The 16,129-nt window shown below is 52.8% G+C and overlaps 6 protein-coding genes across 7 annotated transcripts; 1 reads left to right on the top strand and 5 right to left on the bottom strand.

Annotated features, from left to right (window-relative positions):
• Positions 1 to 4: 4 nt before the first annotated feature.
• On the bottom strand, positions 5 to 1,465 carry PV05_11985 (uncharacterized protein). Its single transcript, XM_013455525.1, has 4 exons — positions 1,388 to 1,465; positions 1,196 to 1,276; positions 800 to 1,106; positions 5 to 705 (listed from the first exon to the last, which is right to left on the bottom strand). The coding sequence occupies exons 1-4, from the start codon at positions 1,433 to 1,435 to the stop codon at positions 41 to 43; spliced, it is 1,101 nt and encodes a 366-aa protein (XP_013310979.1). The 5' UTR covers positions 1,436 to 1,465; the 3' UTR covers positions 5 to 40.
• A 441-nt stretch (positions 1,466 to 1,906) lies between these two features.
• PV05_11984 (uncharacterized protein) lies at positions 1,907 to 8,111 on the bottom strand. The gene has a single exon (XM_013455524.1). It carries the CDS (start codon positions 7,944 to 7,946, stop codon positions 2,034 to 2,036), a length of 5,913 nt encoding a protein of 1,970 aa, XP_013310978.1. The 5' UTR covers positions 7,947 to 8,111; the 3' UTR covers positions 1,907 to 2,033.
• A 773-nt stretch (positions 8,112 to 8,884) lies between these two features.
• Positions 8,885 to 9,631, bottom strand: PV05_11983 (adenine phosphoribosyltransferase; the record flags this gene model as incomplete). Its single annotated transcript, XM_013455523.1, has 3 exons — positions 8,885 to 9,370; positions 9,423 to 9,508; positions 9,562 to 9,631. 3 exons carry the CDS (start codon positions 9,629 to 9,631, stop codon positions 8,885 to 8,887), a joined length of 642 nt encoding a protein of 213 aa, XP_013310977.1.
• A 240-nt stretch (positions 9,632 to 9,871) lies between these two features.
• Positions 9,872 to 10,369, bottom strand: PV05_11982 (uncharacterized protein; the record flags this gene model as incomplete). Its single annotated transcript, XM_013455522.1, has 1 exon — positions 9,872 to 10,369. The coding sequence occupies one exon, from the start codon at positions 10,367 to 10,369 to the stop codon at positions 9,872 to 9,874; it is 498 nt and encodes a 165-aa protein (XP_013310976.1).
• A 1,549-nt stretch (positions 10,370 to 11,918) lies between these two features.
• On the top strand, positions 11,919 to 14,517 carry PV05_11981 (uncharacterized protein). The gene has a single exon (XM_013455521.1). The coding sequence runs from the start codon at positions 12,004 to 12,006 to the stop codon at positions 14,392 to 14,394; it is 2,391 nt and encodes a 796-aa protein (XP_013310975.1). The 5' UTR covers positions 11,919 to 12,003; the 3' UTR covers positions 14,395 to 14,517.
• On the bottom strand, positions 14,296 to 15,975 carry PV05_11980. Of its 2 annotated transcripts, XM_013455519.1 has the most exons (3): positions 15,621 to 15,975; positions 14,743 to 15,569; positions 14,296 to 14,670 (listed from the first exon to the last, which is right to left on the bottom strand). In XM_013455519.1, the coding sequence occupies exons 1-3, from the start codon at positions 15,848 to 15,850 to the stop codon at positions 14,489 to 14,491; spliced, it is 1,239 nt and encodes a 412-aa protein (XP_013310973.1). In that variant the 5' UTR covers positions 15,851 to 15,975; the 3' UTR covers positions 14,296 to 14,488. The 2 variants fall into 2 exon arrangements, with proteins under 2 accessions (XP_013310973.1, XP_013310974.1); XM_013455520.1 differs by having other exon boundaries at positions 14,743 to 15,975.
• Between the last annotated feature and the right edge of the window lie 154 nt (positions 15,976 to 16,129).

Raw genomic sequence — 16,129 nt, 5'->3', positions numbered from 1 at the left:
TTGTAGCGTTTCTCATTCTCTGCACGATATCCTGCCTTGCCTACACTTTGTCGGCTACATTCTGTCCGGCCGCGTCTCCTGACATCTTGAACACGATCTTGTGCACCTTCCTCTGCTCAAAGTCCTTGTACGCCTGTGGCGCATCCTCGAGCGACATGGTCTTCCCACACAAGAACGCGACCTTCTTCTGCTCCTTGACCAACACCTCCAGCGCGTCCTCGAAGATACTCCGCACAGGACACCGGCCAAACGCCATGGTCACGTTCTTCCCATAACAAAGCAGCCCATTCAAGGGCAGCATCTCGGTGTGTACGCCGACGGAACTGATCTGGCCCCACGGACGGATCAGGTCGAAAGCCAGCATAAATGCGTCAGAGTGCCCGACGACTTCGAGAACGACGTCTGCGCCACGCCCGCCGCTGGCCGCTTTGATCTTCTCGACGGGGTTGTCGTTCAAATTGATCGGGATGGCGCCGATTTTCTTGGCTTCCTCGAGACGCTCCGGCACAGAATCGATCGCATAGACGGTCTTGACCATGGTGAGTGCACAGGTGATGGCGCAGATGCCGACAGGTCCGCATCCGATGACCACCGTAGTAAATTCGTCCCGGTCGCGTTGGGGCAGATTCTTCAAAAACCGCGACGCCGCGAAGTAGCCTGTTGGGAAGATATCGGCCATGAGGACGAGCATTTCTTCGGGGATGCCTGCCGTTCAACGTTCAATTAGCTCCAAGATGCCCAAGCAGCCCAGAAAGCCCGTTGAGTGCTCATCTCCTGGTAACAACAAGTGGATACGTACCCTTTGGGGTCTTCACAAGCGTGCTGTTCGCCAACGGCACGCGCACATACTCGGCCTGCCCGCCGTCGACCGAGTTCGCGGGGACACTGTTGCCGAACAACTCGCCCTTGGAGCAGCGACTGGCCTGGCCCCTGACGCAGTAGTAACACTCCTGACACGCCGTGTAGAAGGGCACGACGACCTGGTCCCCAACGGAGAAGTTTGACACTTGATCGCCCTTTTCGACGATCGTCCCCACGAACTCATGCCCACAGATGAAGCCCGGTGGACACTTGAGATGGCCGCGGTAGTAGTGCAGATCGGAGCCCTAGGTTAGACACGGTCAGAACCCCGAGCATTTGGCACTGTGCACTGGAATGGACCAAAAAAGGGCATGGAGAGGGCAACAGAACTTACACAAAGAGCGGTCGATGTGACTTTGAGCACGACGTCGGTTGGTTTCTGGAGCTTGGGGTACGGGCGGTCCTCGACGGCGACCTAAAGTTTCGCGGCGCACGAGGTTAGCATTTTGTAAGCTGCTCGAAGAGATCGTTGGTCGTCGGGGCATGGCTGAAAAAATCGAATACTGCATAGATCATGTATACGGACCTCGTAGTCGCCCTTGAGCACGACAGCGCGCATGGTAGCTGGAGGCATGGTGGCAGTCGTAGTCGTAGTCGTAGTCGTAGTCGTAGCCGATACTTTCCTTGCTTGCTTGCAGGGCTACAAGTGAATAGAGATAGACGGAGATAGGCTTGACTTCAGTGGTTGACTCAAAGGGCTGTTATGAGTTGCGAATGTCTACAGATTCAATCAAAGCGATCACACCCACAACACGAAACGAGACGTTGGAGACTGTTCTTTTCTTTCGGCTGGGTTCACGGGAGCTTTTTGTACATGGCGATCGTCTGTGAACCGCCATGACCTTCGTATCACCCCGCTCGTTCGTTGCAGAAAAAGCCGAAGCCGAAACATGCGGGGATTCCGTTCAGCCTTTCAGCCTCGCGGGCTCGTCTTCTTTCTCTTGAGTACTGTACCTACCTTAGATACGATCAAAGGCCGATGGCGGGGAGAAGGGCGTACCAAGGCGCTTCACACGGTACAGTCGGAAATGAAGTAGAAGTAAGACGTCGTATATCATGATCTTTTCATTTCCTATTTGCACATTTTATCCTTGCGTGGGCACGTGGGTAACATCCCTGGGCCATTTTCCCTCAATGGGATCATTCCCCGACCTCGACTCAATCGAGTCGTTTCAATAGTCGTAATCATCATATGCACTTCCATCATATCGTCTCCTTATACTGCCAGCTATGCTACTCAAATCCACACTTTGTCTCTCATCCGGTCGTAGAGAGTTCCCCGACGGCTTCCGGTCGTATGTAGAAGAGTAGGTCAGCGCTTCTTTCGGCAGATCTTGCCTCTCATATGGGGCTTGTCGTGGTGCTCGCACTGGATCGGGCTGAGGGTATCGCGCCTGTTGACTCGGTAACAGGGCCCGCCCTGACGCCGCTGCCCGGACTTGATCGTAAGCTGCAGAAGCCGTGGCCATTTGCTCCCTAGCAGGGTTTCGGGGCCCCGGCGATGCGACAAAATCGAAGCTCGGGACCGAAGCAGGAATCGAGTTCCTGAACGGATTTCCTTGGTCTCCATATGGACTTTCATCGTCACGCAGCGCATTCGAAGACAGAGGTCTTGCCGAGGTCGGTGTCGGGGTTGCCGTGTAACTCGTAGGAGTATTATCGGTGCTATCATTATTCGACGAATATTCATCCGGATTCATGAGCGACAATTTCGGCGGACCTCCTGGAGCCAGGTCGGATTGCGAACTCGCGTGTGAATAGCTTCCAAACTGCTTGTGCAGGTCCTCAGCATCGGCGTTGGGGTCGAAGAACTTTTCATCGGTCATGTAAGGATTATTTCTGTCGTCTTCATCAAAATTCGACGTTGGCATTTCAACCACTCCTTCTGGGAGGGTGTAAGGTCTGTCGGTGAGAGATACTCCAGCATTCTTCTCGGTAGGTGTCGCATCGTCGTAAAGTCCTGTCGGATCAATTTGATAATGGTTGGGTGGCAGAGAAAATGCCAACTCTGGAACGCCACTCGAGCGGTTGACGGTGTTGACAGGTGCATCAGGCTGGATACTGCTCTGCGACTCAGAAGCAACTGATGCTCTGGCTTGACCAGCTTGACTGGGAGTTTTGGTCATGATGCTCACCGACTTGCGTTCCCCCGGGATCTGGAACTGTGAATCTGGTCCATCCGCATCACGAATACCAAATTGAGCAATAGTACGCAACTTGCGCGTCACCCATGAAGCCAGAATTTTCCCTCTCTGCTTCTCGGACAGCCGGCTCCGTGGGAAGTCTCCTTGCCCGACAAAGGCAACAATATCAACCACGATTTGATGTTCGTGGAGAACGGCATTGACAATGACTGGGACAATCGAGGCCAGATAGGCCTTTCGGAAGACCTCAACCACAACCACAACCAGTCCACCAGCTTGGAACACGGCACAACCACCCGGGATGATGTTTCTGTGGCACCTCTCGATGCTGTTCTCAATGTCGATAGGAAAGTGATTGAGGCCATTGATTTCGAATGTCTCACCGATGCTTCCAAGCACAAACAGAATTTGCATCTCGACAGGCTGGTTTCCAGGACCAATAGGCCTCGTCACATTATGAAGAAAGCCCAGATCACCTGTTCGAACATAGGTTTGATTGGGATCGCCACCCATAATGCGACCGTTGAACCTCTCCTCATCGAAGAGCTGCTTGGACATGTAGAAGGATTTGGCACAAGCCTCTGATTGTACCCATATTTCGCCAAACTCGCCAACGTGGCAAAGCTGACATGTCTCAGGGTTCACAATGGCTATGCGTGTTGATACCGGCACCATTCCGGAGTCCTGGACGCTTAGCGCAGTTGGATCCGTGTCAGGGTCGACAGGGTAGATCAGGCCCCGTCGCAAGGCCCGAGTGTCCAGCCAAAGTTCTATCGGCTCTATCGACATATAGCTGCGAGACGCTATCATTGGGTTGAGAACATGGGCATAGATGGTGTTGATGGCAGTCCTTTCAAGCCCGGTCTGAGCGAAATGCGCTCTCGCTTTGGAAAAAAGGTCTAGGCGCGGCCGATTCTCAGCTATGATCATAAGATTCTTAAGCTCGTGCAGTGAAAAGCCCTTGCCGACGACATGCCCCATGGCGAAGTCCAGCATCTGGCTGGTTGCATAAGTGTCTTTGACTTTGTACCTGGATAAAGCTAGGAATAGTGAACCGGGATTTTGAGCAAAGTCAAGCGGCGACATCAGATAAGTGGTGCTGCCATTGTAGACACCCATCATAATGGTGTGGAGGAACCCAATGCCGATCGTACTTCTGACACAAGCAAGTACCGGCTTCGAGCTCGTCATCTGACAGGTTTCTTTTTGGACTTTGCACATACCAAGGATCGTGTCATGCCCCAGCTGGACAGAGACTCGTCGTTGGTCAGGGGTCCAGTAAGTCCAGATCAAGACAGGGTTAGAGGGCGATACCCAGGACCGATTGATTGTAAGTCCGAGCTCCCTGCAGCCGTGCGATTGCTTCGAAGGCTTCCCAGTGTTGTATACACTCGGAATATTGGTCTTGAGATATTGCGCAGACTGTTTGAGATGCTGTGAGACAATCTTTTGCTTGAAGAGATGATCGACATCGGTATTGCAAAGCACAGCTTTCACACCCATATCTGCAACGATGTGAAGATATGCGGGCGCATCCTCAGAGAGTCGGTTGGCGTCCAAGGGCGCAACTGGAATGGCAATGGCCCCAATGACCATACAAGCATAGACGGCGAAGACGTAGTCCTCCGAATGGGTGTACATCAAGACGACATGATCGCTCGGCTTGATCTTCACCTTGTTTCGCAAATACAATGCCACCGCAGCCACTCGTTGATCGAACTTCTTCCAGGTGAGGGCCTTACCCTCTTTGCCTCTGCCGTCGATGGTGCAGTATGCAAGTTCATCTGCTTGCCGAGCTACGCGCCATTGCATCAGATCGAAGATATTTGTGAAGTTGCTCAGCGCTGTGGATGTACGATCGTCAATGACAACTTCTCGAGGATCCACTCCTGACCATTGCGTCTCTTGCTCGTAGAGAAGTTCAGCTCGAGCCGCACTGGCGGTGGCTGACCATATGCCACCGCTGATGTCCTCACCAAACGGCAAATTTTGGACCGCCCGCTCCACGCCAAATTTGACATGTACGCAAGGCAAAGAGCCATTGTCGAATTCTTTGCGACAGAGCATATTACCAATCTCTCGTCGGCCATTCTTCGTCACTCTAGGCAAGATGCCCGGCGCGGTGATGAGAACGCAGTATACTCTGAGGTGATGTTCCTGGTAGAGAATTTCCATGGTCCGTTCGGCCAAGGAATCCAGAAGCGCAATATCAAGCTGCCGAGGAGGGCCACCTGACGATACAGGGGCGGTCGAGGCCGACGCAGACTCCAGCAGGATGATCGGAAGGTGCTCGTCGTTCACAAAACAGTCAAACGCCGAACAGTCATGGATCTTGGGCACATTCTTCATGATGCTGAGGATGAGGTGTTGAACGAAGAAGTAGCGATGTTCCTGCACCGCTAGGCCATGCTCAACCCACTCGACCCTCTGCCTCAAGCGGTCTTCGTACAGCCCGAGTACGTAGATCTTCCCTTCGATCACGCAGCCGAGAAGACCGGTCCGCAGGAATTCAGGATCGATAGCAGTCGGTGTCGGATTGCCTTCCTTGAAGCAGTAAGGTCGAGCGTGGAATATTGTCTCAGTATGCTTGGGCAATGCCCAGAAGCCGCCTGAGAGTGATGGTGAATCGACCCAGATCTCGCCGATTGAGTTCGGGGTGCACAGAAGACCAGACTCTGGATCAACCACCGCGAGTGTGGCATCGGGAATGGGGTATCCAAAGGCTCCGCATCGGACAGCATTGGGGAAGGAACTCGCTTTAGCACGTGCTTCTGAGCCCATTGCGAGGACTAGAATGTCGTTGGTCTTCAAGGCCTCCTTGTCGAGCAGGACTTCACCGAGGTCTTCTGTTGAGCGTTGCTGGGCAGGTTTAGTTGTGCCGCCGCCAATCAAGCTACTGCCAAAGCCGGATTTACTAGCTGAAACTTCGTCTTCCTTCTTTTCTTCGACTTCATGGTCGTGGTCCATCTCATGACTCAAGGAACAGCCCATTCTTTCCTCACCACCCAGCCAGTCTCGCATGCTGATCACCATGCCACCATGTTCAGGGAGACAGAGCATGGGCGCCACGATCTCGCGAGCTCTGGGATTGCGAAGCGGACGCAGCCACCGATCTGCTAGAAGTTCGTGGAACTCAGCGTCCACTGTCAAGGTGTCAATCATGCATAGCTTGACGCTGTTGAAATTAGGCTCTGAGCCACGTTTGTAATTTCTCGTGGTCATAGGATCTGCTTGATAGTTGTACACAGCTCGTTTAAGACCAGGGTAGTCTGCTACCAGAAGTGTTGTCTTATATTTGGTGATCAAATGGGCGTACAGTCCTGGTGTCTCGATACTTCGCTGGTCGATGTAGATTACCGTGTGGCCGCCGTAGATGTTCAAAAGGACACCGAGGATCATTCCAATGCTCTGCCTTGGATCCAAATAACTGAGAGTAATCTCGCCATACCTTGAACCAGTGATCAAGTGGCCTTGCTTGTCGCGTAAAGATGGGTTGAACGTGTCAGCTCTGGTATTGCTTGTCGCTGATGTGATCATTGCGCTGAGCGTAGCCATCTGATGCATGATAGTCTTGTGACTCATGACAACGCCACGAAGGTCGCCAGTGGGAGCAGTCGAGAACTCAATATATGCCAGGTCTGGGACCACCAGGGGATGCTCCTCGCCTCTTTTCTTAGGATGAAAACTGCCGAATTCATTGGTTTTCCACCATTCAACACCACGAGGCCAATTAAGCTTGGCGGCGGTAATGTCTCGCTGGAAGTTCTTCAAGTTCGCTTCGGTGGTCAAGGCGAGATGTGCCTGCGTCGAGGTCAACACGACATTCAACCGAGCATAGTTCTTCAAGTCGTTGATCGGTACCGCAACCACACCTGCAATGAAGCAACCGAGCAGTGCCACAGCAAACTCGATGATCTCGTTCTCGGTGTAGATCAAAGCGACGCGATCGCCCTTGTATAGACTGCTCTTGTCCCGGATGACCTGGGCTACCTTTTCCGCACGACTGCAGAGCTTCTCCCACGTGATGGAAACGATCTCCTTGCCTTTCTGATCGAGCACCCAATACGCTGCCTGCTTGGAATTTGTCTTTGCACGATGCCGAAGCACTGCTGCGATGTTATCAAATATGGACATCTCGATATGCGAATCGTGCGGATCACAAATAGCAAAAGGGACCTCTCGGGGCTCCAAGGGCATCTGATGAATCGCTGATCCTCCGGCGAGCTCGCCAGCACCCAAGAATGGCGGAGCCATTTGGGCTGTGGGAGAGGTCACCTCGCCCTGAGAGTATCTTTGCACATTGCCTCCGTAGGTCTCCTGTTGATCTTCCCTTTGTTGTCCGGCAAAGTCGGAGAAGTAGCCCTGCTGCGAGTCCAGCATCGTAGAGTTGCGCGTGTCTGGACCGCCATAGTTCTGATGGGTCTCGGGCTTGAAGGCATAATTCTGGCTCAGGAGAGTCTGGGTGCGGGAAAAGTCGTTGTTCGCAGTCAAGAAGGTATCGTTTCGATTGTCGTACGTCGAGCCTGATATGGATCCACGCGATGTAGGACCTGCTTCCCGCTCTTGAAATCTCTGAACATGGCTCTGGGGTGTCGAACTCCTTCGAGGATCATCTGAATATTCATCCATGATGATGGAAGCCTGCCGACCCGTCCCGGGATAGTTTTCTGTCATTGTCCCATTCCTCGAGTGCCCGCTCACAGAACGCCCAGTAAGCGCCGCGAGGGATGCTGCTCTGGAGGCATCATTAGAGGCAGGATGGTCGCTGTCGTCGGGGGAATGCACGCGAAGTCCCCGGGATTGCGATGGTTGAGGACTTATGTACTGGGAAAGAATGAGGGTCCGTCTCTTTTCATATCCTTTCCTCGTGATGTCCCCCTCTTCAAGTTCTTCGTCGAGCTTGCGCAGAGCATCCTCCAGCTCAGGATTGACACCGGCCATTTTGGGAGTGCTTTGTGACCATCGAGTCTTTCTACAGGGTTTCAAGCACCAATCCGCCTGACAGGCGATTCGTTGCGACTGCCGGAGCACCTGAAGCCGGAGGTGTTAAAACAATAACAGGGACTAAGCGAGTGACATGCAAAAGTTGGGTGAAATGGTTGTGGATGAGTGGTTAATAGAGCCCAGTTCGAAATGCGAAACTGCCATGGAACAATCGGGGCGCGTGTGGGGATCGAGATTGTCGTCTCTTCAATGGCATAGTTACTGAACATCACCACTTCTATGCATTTTGGCGCAGACGGCCGGACGCATTTATCATCATGCTTTCAATTTTTCCACACGTTCAAGATGATCATCAAGAGGAGCACGGTTTCTCAGCAAGTTGCTCCCACATCATTGGTATTCGGGTATCATTGAAGATTTGATACTCTATCTCTATCTGTTTGTGCCGGACTCCGCGACCCAAATGGTTGGTAACGCCTACCTAGAGGCTATCTGAAGACATTACGTAGAACAAGCAAGGGTCGTCGTAAAAGCTGGAGTGTGCCGCTGATGTGTAGGTGTAATTCACTGACAAGATGAGCCGAATAGCCAACATTGCATCGCCAAATCCACCATGTTGAAAGTCATGGTGAAAGTAGCTGATCGGTTTGCCAGGTCTGGTGATAGGGAGAGTCCTCACTTGCTGCAAGACGGGGTTTGACCTCACAATCGGAGGATTCATAACACCTTCTTCGCAGAGGACATGTGTTGGTTCGATATATTTGCATTGATCAGAAGCTCGGTTGCTCTGGATCAAACCTGATGCGAGAAGCCTGGAGGCTTCGAAGCTGGTGATTGAATAGCGCCACCGGGGTCGGTGATGTCGCGTGAATCGGGTGCTGAAAGCACAGTACAGTTGGTGGAATCACAGCATCTCAGTGCGAGACCAACCATCATTACGCCTGGCTTTCAAGTAACGTATAGACGGGAGCATTGAGTTTGCTTCGACCTTTCAAGAATGTGAGCTCAATGATGAAAATGTAGCCAAGTAACGTCCCGCCACATTTTTCAACCAGAGTGCCAGCGGCAGAAGCTGATCCTCCGGTCGCGATCAAGTCATCCACAATCAAGACTTTTTGACCGGGTTGTATGGCGTCTGCTTGCATGGCAAACGTGTCGGTGCCATATTCCTTTTCGAATGTTGCAGTCTCAATTTTTCCAGGGAGCTTGCCCTGCTTCCTGACTGGGACGAATCCAGCCCCGAAACGCAAAGCCAATGTTGGACCAAAGAGGAACCCTCGTGCATCGAGGCCGACAATCACATCGGGCTTGTTGCTGTGGCCGAAGCTCTCAACAATTTGCAGTTCATAGGCTCGGATGAGATCTTGGTGTAGATTGTGCGAGGAGAAGAGTGGGAAAATGTCTTCGAATAGTATGCCTTTCTGTAGCGAGGCTGTCAGTGATCATCGGTGCCAGGATTTTTCTGAAATGCACCTTGGGAAAGTCTGGGTACGTTCTCAACCCAGCTTTGATGCGAGCTTTTAGTTCTGGCAACGCTTGAGGACCGGAGAGTTGGGAGGCTATCGGGGGTCAGTGAGGCTGCGACATATCTTGGGGCAGAGTGTCAACATACAGGTGGCGGTGGCATGGGACTCTGATCGCGCGGAGCCATGACTGTTGACAATTTCTTCAGGAAGAGTCATGCTGAGAGGAAGCAGTCAGATCTAGGAGGCGGCTGGCAGGATAAATATGGGACGAGAAAAAAAAGATGACAACAAAGTGCCGTTGCACAAGTCGAGCGGCGCAGGACGAATCAGTTGCGCATGCAAGGGCGTCCACAGTAGTGGAGGACGTGGTGGGAAGCTGGATGTCGCTAGGCTCGGGACATGGGAGCGCTATTCCACAGTCGCCTGTGGTCTCCGAGCAGTAACCTCACTCACTGCTCACGCAAAAGCTGTTTGACAGATTTCTATGGTGGCATGTGTTATGTTACAAAGAGCAGTCAGCGTCCGTTCCCAGCAACCTTGGAAGGTTTTGACTGACGTGATTGAAGCCGAAGGTTGCGGGAGAGGGTGAAACTCTCCTCGATTGGGATGTCCGCGACACAGCGGTCTGCGTGTAGAAGCGATCCACTCGGCAGCCTTTCTGATCAAGGCACCAGGCTCAACGGGATGAAGAGAGTTGACCCAGGTGGCCATGGTGGCCGTGGTGGCCGTGGCATGTGTAGGATGATACCCCGATCCGAGGCTTCGAGAATTACGATAGGCGTGGATAGGATGTCGTGACGGGTTCTGTTTTCCCACTCGACAAACCGGTTCGGGCCAAAAGGTGGGATGTCTGGGATGTTCGGTGCCTGGGCTGATAAGGATCTCTGATAAAGCGACATGGGCCGCCACTGATGAAAGCACCAGCGCAAAGGATTGGTTGATGTGGTGCTGCATTTCTACACCCGTGGGTGACGGTTGTTACAGTTGTCACTTCTGCTCAATGCTCATGCATGCAGATGGCCACCAGAGCACCAGAGACAACACCATGCCACCTGGATTAGTGGCTCCATCTCCTGACAAACGGGCCGCAGTGGGGGGGAGGGTGGACGTCCCATATGAACGAGAGGCATTCAAGGCCGCATTATTATTATTGTCGACTTATCATGCGCTGGTGAGCAAGATTATTGTTTGGCAGTTGTCGTAGCATCACTTTGTTGTCTTGGATTCGTGTGTTTTTCTCCGCCGACTTGCAGGCAGTGCCCTCTGGGTGCCCTCAGGATGGCGAATTTGATACGAGCTGGCAAAGCGCCATGCCTGCATTTGACTGAGCCATCACTTTTCTGTGCTACGCGCGGCCAAGCGAGGGCAAGCCACACGATCCTTCTCCATCCAGTCCATCGCATCCAGCCTGACCCGCCGGCTGTCTGCCTGTAATCCCCGTAAGAGGACATGTTCTGGATTGAAAGGATCGGCCTCTGCATCTTGAAGATCATTTCGTGATCGGCACAGGCTCACAAAGATCAATGCTTGGCCTCGAAGTTTTGTTCAAACTCCCAACTGAAGCAAGATTTCCCGTTCACATGGTTTGGTGATTGATGGAAGTATTTGCTGCATGGAAGTAGCGGTCACAAACAATGCAGCTGTCATCAAGGGTTCTGCCACGAAGCTACTGCAAGCCTCTTCCACAACATTCATCCTTGACCCTGGGCCATCTCACAAGTTCCCATTCCATAGACCTTCGTATGGAGTACTGTCCAAAACTCATCCTAGACAAGAATCTGTCCCAAGAGATTTATAGAAACAACTGGACCTGTTGTCATGCTCCACAGGCATTAAGACTTTTCCTGTTGTTTGAAAATAATACCCGCTCATCCGTTCATGTTCGCTGCAACGTCCCGCGGCACAGACTTACCATACGACAAATCCAGTAGTTGTTCGAGTCTTCAAGTAAGTCACAACGCACAGATGTACAAGCGAGTAACTTACGATCTTTAATCTCTTTGACAAAGAACCTGCTCGTTTGTCCACCACCACCACCACCACCACGATCATGCACATCTGGATTTGCTGAACCCCTTAGCTGGAATTCAGGTTCTCCTACTCGTTACCTAGTTCTGACCACCCTTGCTGGATTTGCTTCCATCTTCGTTCCTCCTCACCGTTGATACGTTGTCTGAGCACGAAATCGATATCTGTCATGCCTTGGTGGGATACGTGGATGAAGGATAAGACTTGATGCATTGAAATTCTAGTCTCAGATGTGGCTCAACTCTGGGAAGTCTTTGCAACCTGGGTAGCCATAGCTAGCTACATCCAATATGACAAGACACTGTACCTGAGGCATTTGAACGAATCGCTCAACGAGTACTCCGTACATCAGAAGAGATACTTGTATGCGATCTGCAAGTCATGGGCCGCCCAATTCGTTCCAGAACGTTACCGCTTTTGGCGGAAACAGTTCTCAGAGAGACTCGCCGGCACTTGAAATGAAAGCCGAAGTTTATCCGGTCCGCCCAAAAAAATAATCCTACAATTCAATTCGAAGACATTTCCTGTCACATTAAGCGCATACACTTTCTCAACACAAAATGGTCCGTTCCAGGGAAGAGGACGAATTCGTCCTGACTCTCTCCGACAACGACGATGCCCTTCACAGCGACCCTGAGTCCGATGGCGACTCACAATCTCTCAAACGCAAGCGGGATGTGCCCAAAAATGGTGCTCAAAGCAAGAGACGGAAAACTCAGGACAAGAAGAGCAAGGCCCAGCCACTTGCCTCACCACCACAGAGCGAGACTGAAAGTGATGATGATCAAGGCGTCAACGATGGCGCTATAGACTCTGATTTCGAGTTTGACATGGGCGCCAACGCAGTTATAGAAGACCTCGAGGAGTTTGACGGCTGGGGCGAAGGGGCAAACACGAACGGCAACGCAAAGAAGAAGGGTGTCGACATTGACGAATTGATTGCTCGTAGAGCGGCGAAGAAACACAAACCACAGAATAACGGCACGAAAGTCACCGGGGACGAGAGCGAAGAGGCTGGAGAAGATCTCCCTGAGGAGGAGGAGGACATCGAAGAAGATGGCGACGAGATACCAGACTTTGATGACGATGGGCTAGTAGCAGACGACACTTTCGGCGCAGGTGCAGCATCCGAAGATGAAGAAGAAGGATCAGACAGCGAGGAAGAAGCCGACGAAGAAGCATCCGATAACGACTCTGTTGCCTCACCAGTTGCCCACCCAGACGACCTGGCCTCTGACAGCGACAACTCGGACGCTGAATCAGATGCTTCGGCAGACCCCGAAGAACAAGCGAAGCGAGCAGCCTTCTTCGCTCCTGAAGAAAAGGCTGATCGCCCGAATATCAAATCTGTATCCTCATTCCAGCAATTCTCCTTATCACGCCCCATCCTACGAGGTCTGGCCGCATTGTCCTTCACAGCACCGACACCAATCCAGGTCCGCGCCATTCCAGTCGCACTACAGGGACTGGATGTCGTCGGCTCCGCTGTCACGGGTTCCGGCAAGACCGCGGCATTCTTGCTCCCCATCCTGGAACGCCTCCTCTACCGTCCACGAAAAGTCCCAACCACCCGTGTCGCTATCCTCATGCCGACCCGTGAACTGGCCGTGCAGTGCTACAACGTCGCCACAGCACTCGCCCGCTTCACCGACATCACATTCGCCCAAGTCGTGGGTGGATTTTCGCTGCGCGAGCAAGAGACCATCCTCAAGAAAAGACCCGACGTTGTCATCGCTACCCCCGGGAGATTTATCGACCACATGCGCAACTCGGCGAGTTTCGCGGTCGAGAATGTCGAAATCCTCGTCCTCGACGAAGCAGATCGCATGTTGGAAACAGGTTTCGAAGACGAACTCAACGAGATTCTGAAGACCATCCCGAAGAGTCGACAGACCATGCTTTTCTCCGCCACCATGACCGACAGCGTTGACAAGCTCGTACGCGTAGGCATGAACCGGCCAGTCCGCCTATCTGTCGACGCGAAGAAGAGCACGACAGCCGGGTTGACGCAGGAATTTGTGCGTCTCAGGCCCGGTAGGGAGAATTTACGCCTTGCTACGCTATGCCTCCTGTGCAAGAATGCCTTCACGGAGCGCACGATCGTTTTCTTCCGGCAGAAGAAAGAAGCGCATCGGGTCCGCATTATTTTCGGCTTGCTGGGAATAAAGGCGGGCGAACTCCACGGCAGCATGTCGCAGGAGCAGCGAATCAGCGCGGTGAATGCGTTCCGAGAAGGGAAGACAACACACCTCCTGGCGACGGACCTGGCAAGTCGAGGTCTGGATATCAAGAACGTCATGACGGTCGTAAACTATGAGGCGCCACAGTCGCATGAGATCTATCTGCACAGAGTTGGGCGCACGGCGCGTGCAGGCCGATCTGGTAGGGCTTGCACTATCGCCGCGGAGCCCGATCGGAAGGTCGTCAAGGCTGCGGTGAAAGCTGCAAGAACGCAGGATGCGAAGGTCGTGTCACGGGCGATGGATACCAAGGAGGTTGATGCGATGAATGAGCAGATTGAAGGCATGGAGCAGGATATCGAGGATATTCTGCGAGAAGAGAAGGAGGAAAAATCGCTTGCGCAGACCGAAGTGGAGATTACCAGAGGCGAGAATCGGATCAAGCACGATGCAGAAATTATGGCACGTCCGAAACGAACGTGGTTCGAAAGTGAAAAAGAGAAGCGTGAGGCGAAGATTAGGGGATTGACTGAGTTGAACGGGCCGAATGGGGTGGTGAAGGTGAAGGGCGAAAAGAAGAGGTTGAGTAATAAGGATAAGAAGAGGTTGGATCTGCACAGGGAGCGGGTCGACGGGAGAATGTGGAAAAAGGGGAAGGGAAGCGAGGAGGCCGCCATCAAGGAAAGGAGGGACAGAAAGAGAAAGAATGGTAATGCGAAGGCTGGGCCGAGCAAGACGAAGAGTTTCAAGAAAGGAAAGCCCAGGAGATAGCTTGGGCATTCCACATACGCAAAAGCCGACAGGCTCGAAATGAAGAATGACGTCCTTCAAGAATGTATCTTGACACAATAGTCGGCATCCGTTTTCACTTCTGTCCTGGAGGCTTCAGTTTCCCCTGCTTGATCAGATCATCCACTTTGGGAGGAAGCACAAGTGCACTTCTATCGTTCCGCCGGTAGAAGTCTGCCACGACATGTGCGGTTTTCGCAGGCTGATCTTCCTGAATGAAGTGGCCACTGTCCGGAAAGACTAGTAACTGATATTTTCCTGTGAGGACGAGAGTCAGTATCAGTGTAGAGACACCATAGTGTGCTTGAGTAGTATCCGGAGTGTACGAACCTTGCATCTGGCCAATCATCAACTCCTTGTCAAGTCTATCCGTGCCGGCAAGGAGCAGGAGCTTCCCTCCTCGAGACTCGAGAAATTTTTTGGACAGGCCGACGAACCAGCCCTCCCAGAAGGGTTTCGTGGCACCTAGATCTGTCCGCCAGGTCCATATGTCTTTAGACTTGGATTCGACGAGGAGTGAAGGCACCGAGACTCGGGCGGAAGTCGTGTTCCTTATGGTTCTGGACTTGAGGTGCCATTCGATTCCCGAGGCGAGGGAAGGAAATGATCTGGGCCGAGTTGAGAGATAGGTGTCCATGCTTGACAGAGCGTCCATGGCTGAACCTTCAACAACGTCGAGCACGCCATATGCCAGAAGGGCGTTGCCAAGGAGTCGTTCGTGGGCTACTTCGGTGACCACGGCGCCACCAAGGGAATGGCCGATGAGGACGATGTCAGGCAACGCGGACCATTTCAGCTGCGTCTTGACCGCGTTGACGACGAAGGCCAAGTCCTCGGCCAGCGTGGAGAGACTGAGGTCCTGAGTTGGTGGAGAGCCGCCGGACGTTGTGGTGGTGGTCGTTTGGCCATGGCCTCGGGCGTCCAGGGACAGCACCCCAGCGCTGGGAAGGAGTCTTAGAAGTTCAATGGTAAAAGCCGCGAATGATAGGCCTGATGATCCTGCGCCGTGGTGGGTGACGATGAGGGGACCAGTTGATGTTGGAGGGGTGAGGTAGACATGGTGGGTGATGATTTCGGAAGGGGTTCTTTGCTCAAATGATGAAGATTGAGAAAAGAAGTCGTCCCAAGGGAGAGGTGATGAGCGAGATTTGGCAGAGCTGGGGGAGTCAGTATGGGGGTACGAGACAGGGAGGGATATTTGTGTGCACCCTCTAGGTCGTTCGAATAGCTTTCGGCTTGGGGACGGGACTATTGTGCCGGTGGATGATGTCGACGAGGCTGAAGAGGATGAATCGTTCGGAGACTCTGGTGGGATGCCTGACACTTCATCCTGGTCTTCGTCACGCTCGTCAAGAATGGGAGGCGGAGGGTGAGGGGGAGCTTCTGGTGGTAAGCGAGACAGATGAGCTCGAGCAAATGCTCGCTGAAGGTCACTCATAATAGGGACAATCACAAAGTAAGAAGGCGGAAGGGATTTCGGGACAACAGGCTGAACTGCGATAAAACCATTGCGGTGGTGTCTGCTGATGCTGGCAAGCACCGAAAGGAGGGGTCAAGTTGCAGTTGGGATTGGACAAAGACACATGGGCAGGGATACAAGCTCGTAAGAGATAGGCGACGTTAGCTGGCGATCCGCCTTATTGAGACTTCTACCTGGAGTATTTTGAGGACACACATTCCCTCTGAGAAGCAGTGGACAGAGGGAGAAGGAACAGGA

This window comes from Exophiala xenobiotica, assembly GCF_000835505.1.
Source record: "Exophiala xenobiotica strain CBS 118157 unplaced genomic scaffold supercont1.7, whole genome shotgun sequence".
In the NCBI taxonomy this organism is placed as follows: Eukaryota; Fungi; Ascomycota; class Eurotiomycetes; order Chaetothyriales; family Herpotrichiellaceae; genus Exophiala; species Exophiala xenobiotica.
The sequence above is the reverse complement of the archived record's forward strand: the minus strand, read 5'-3'. Positions and strand labels throughout refer to the sequence as shown.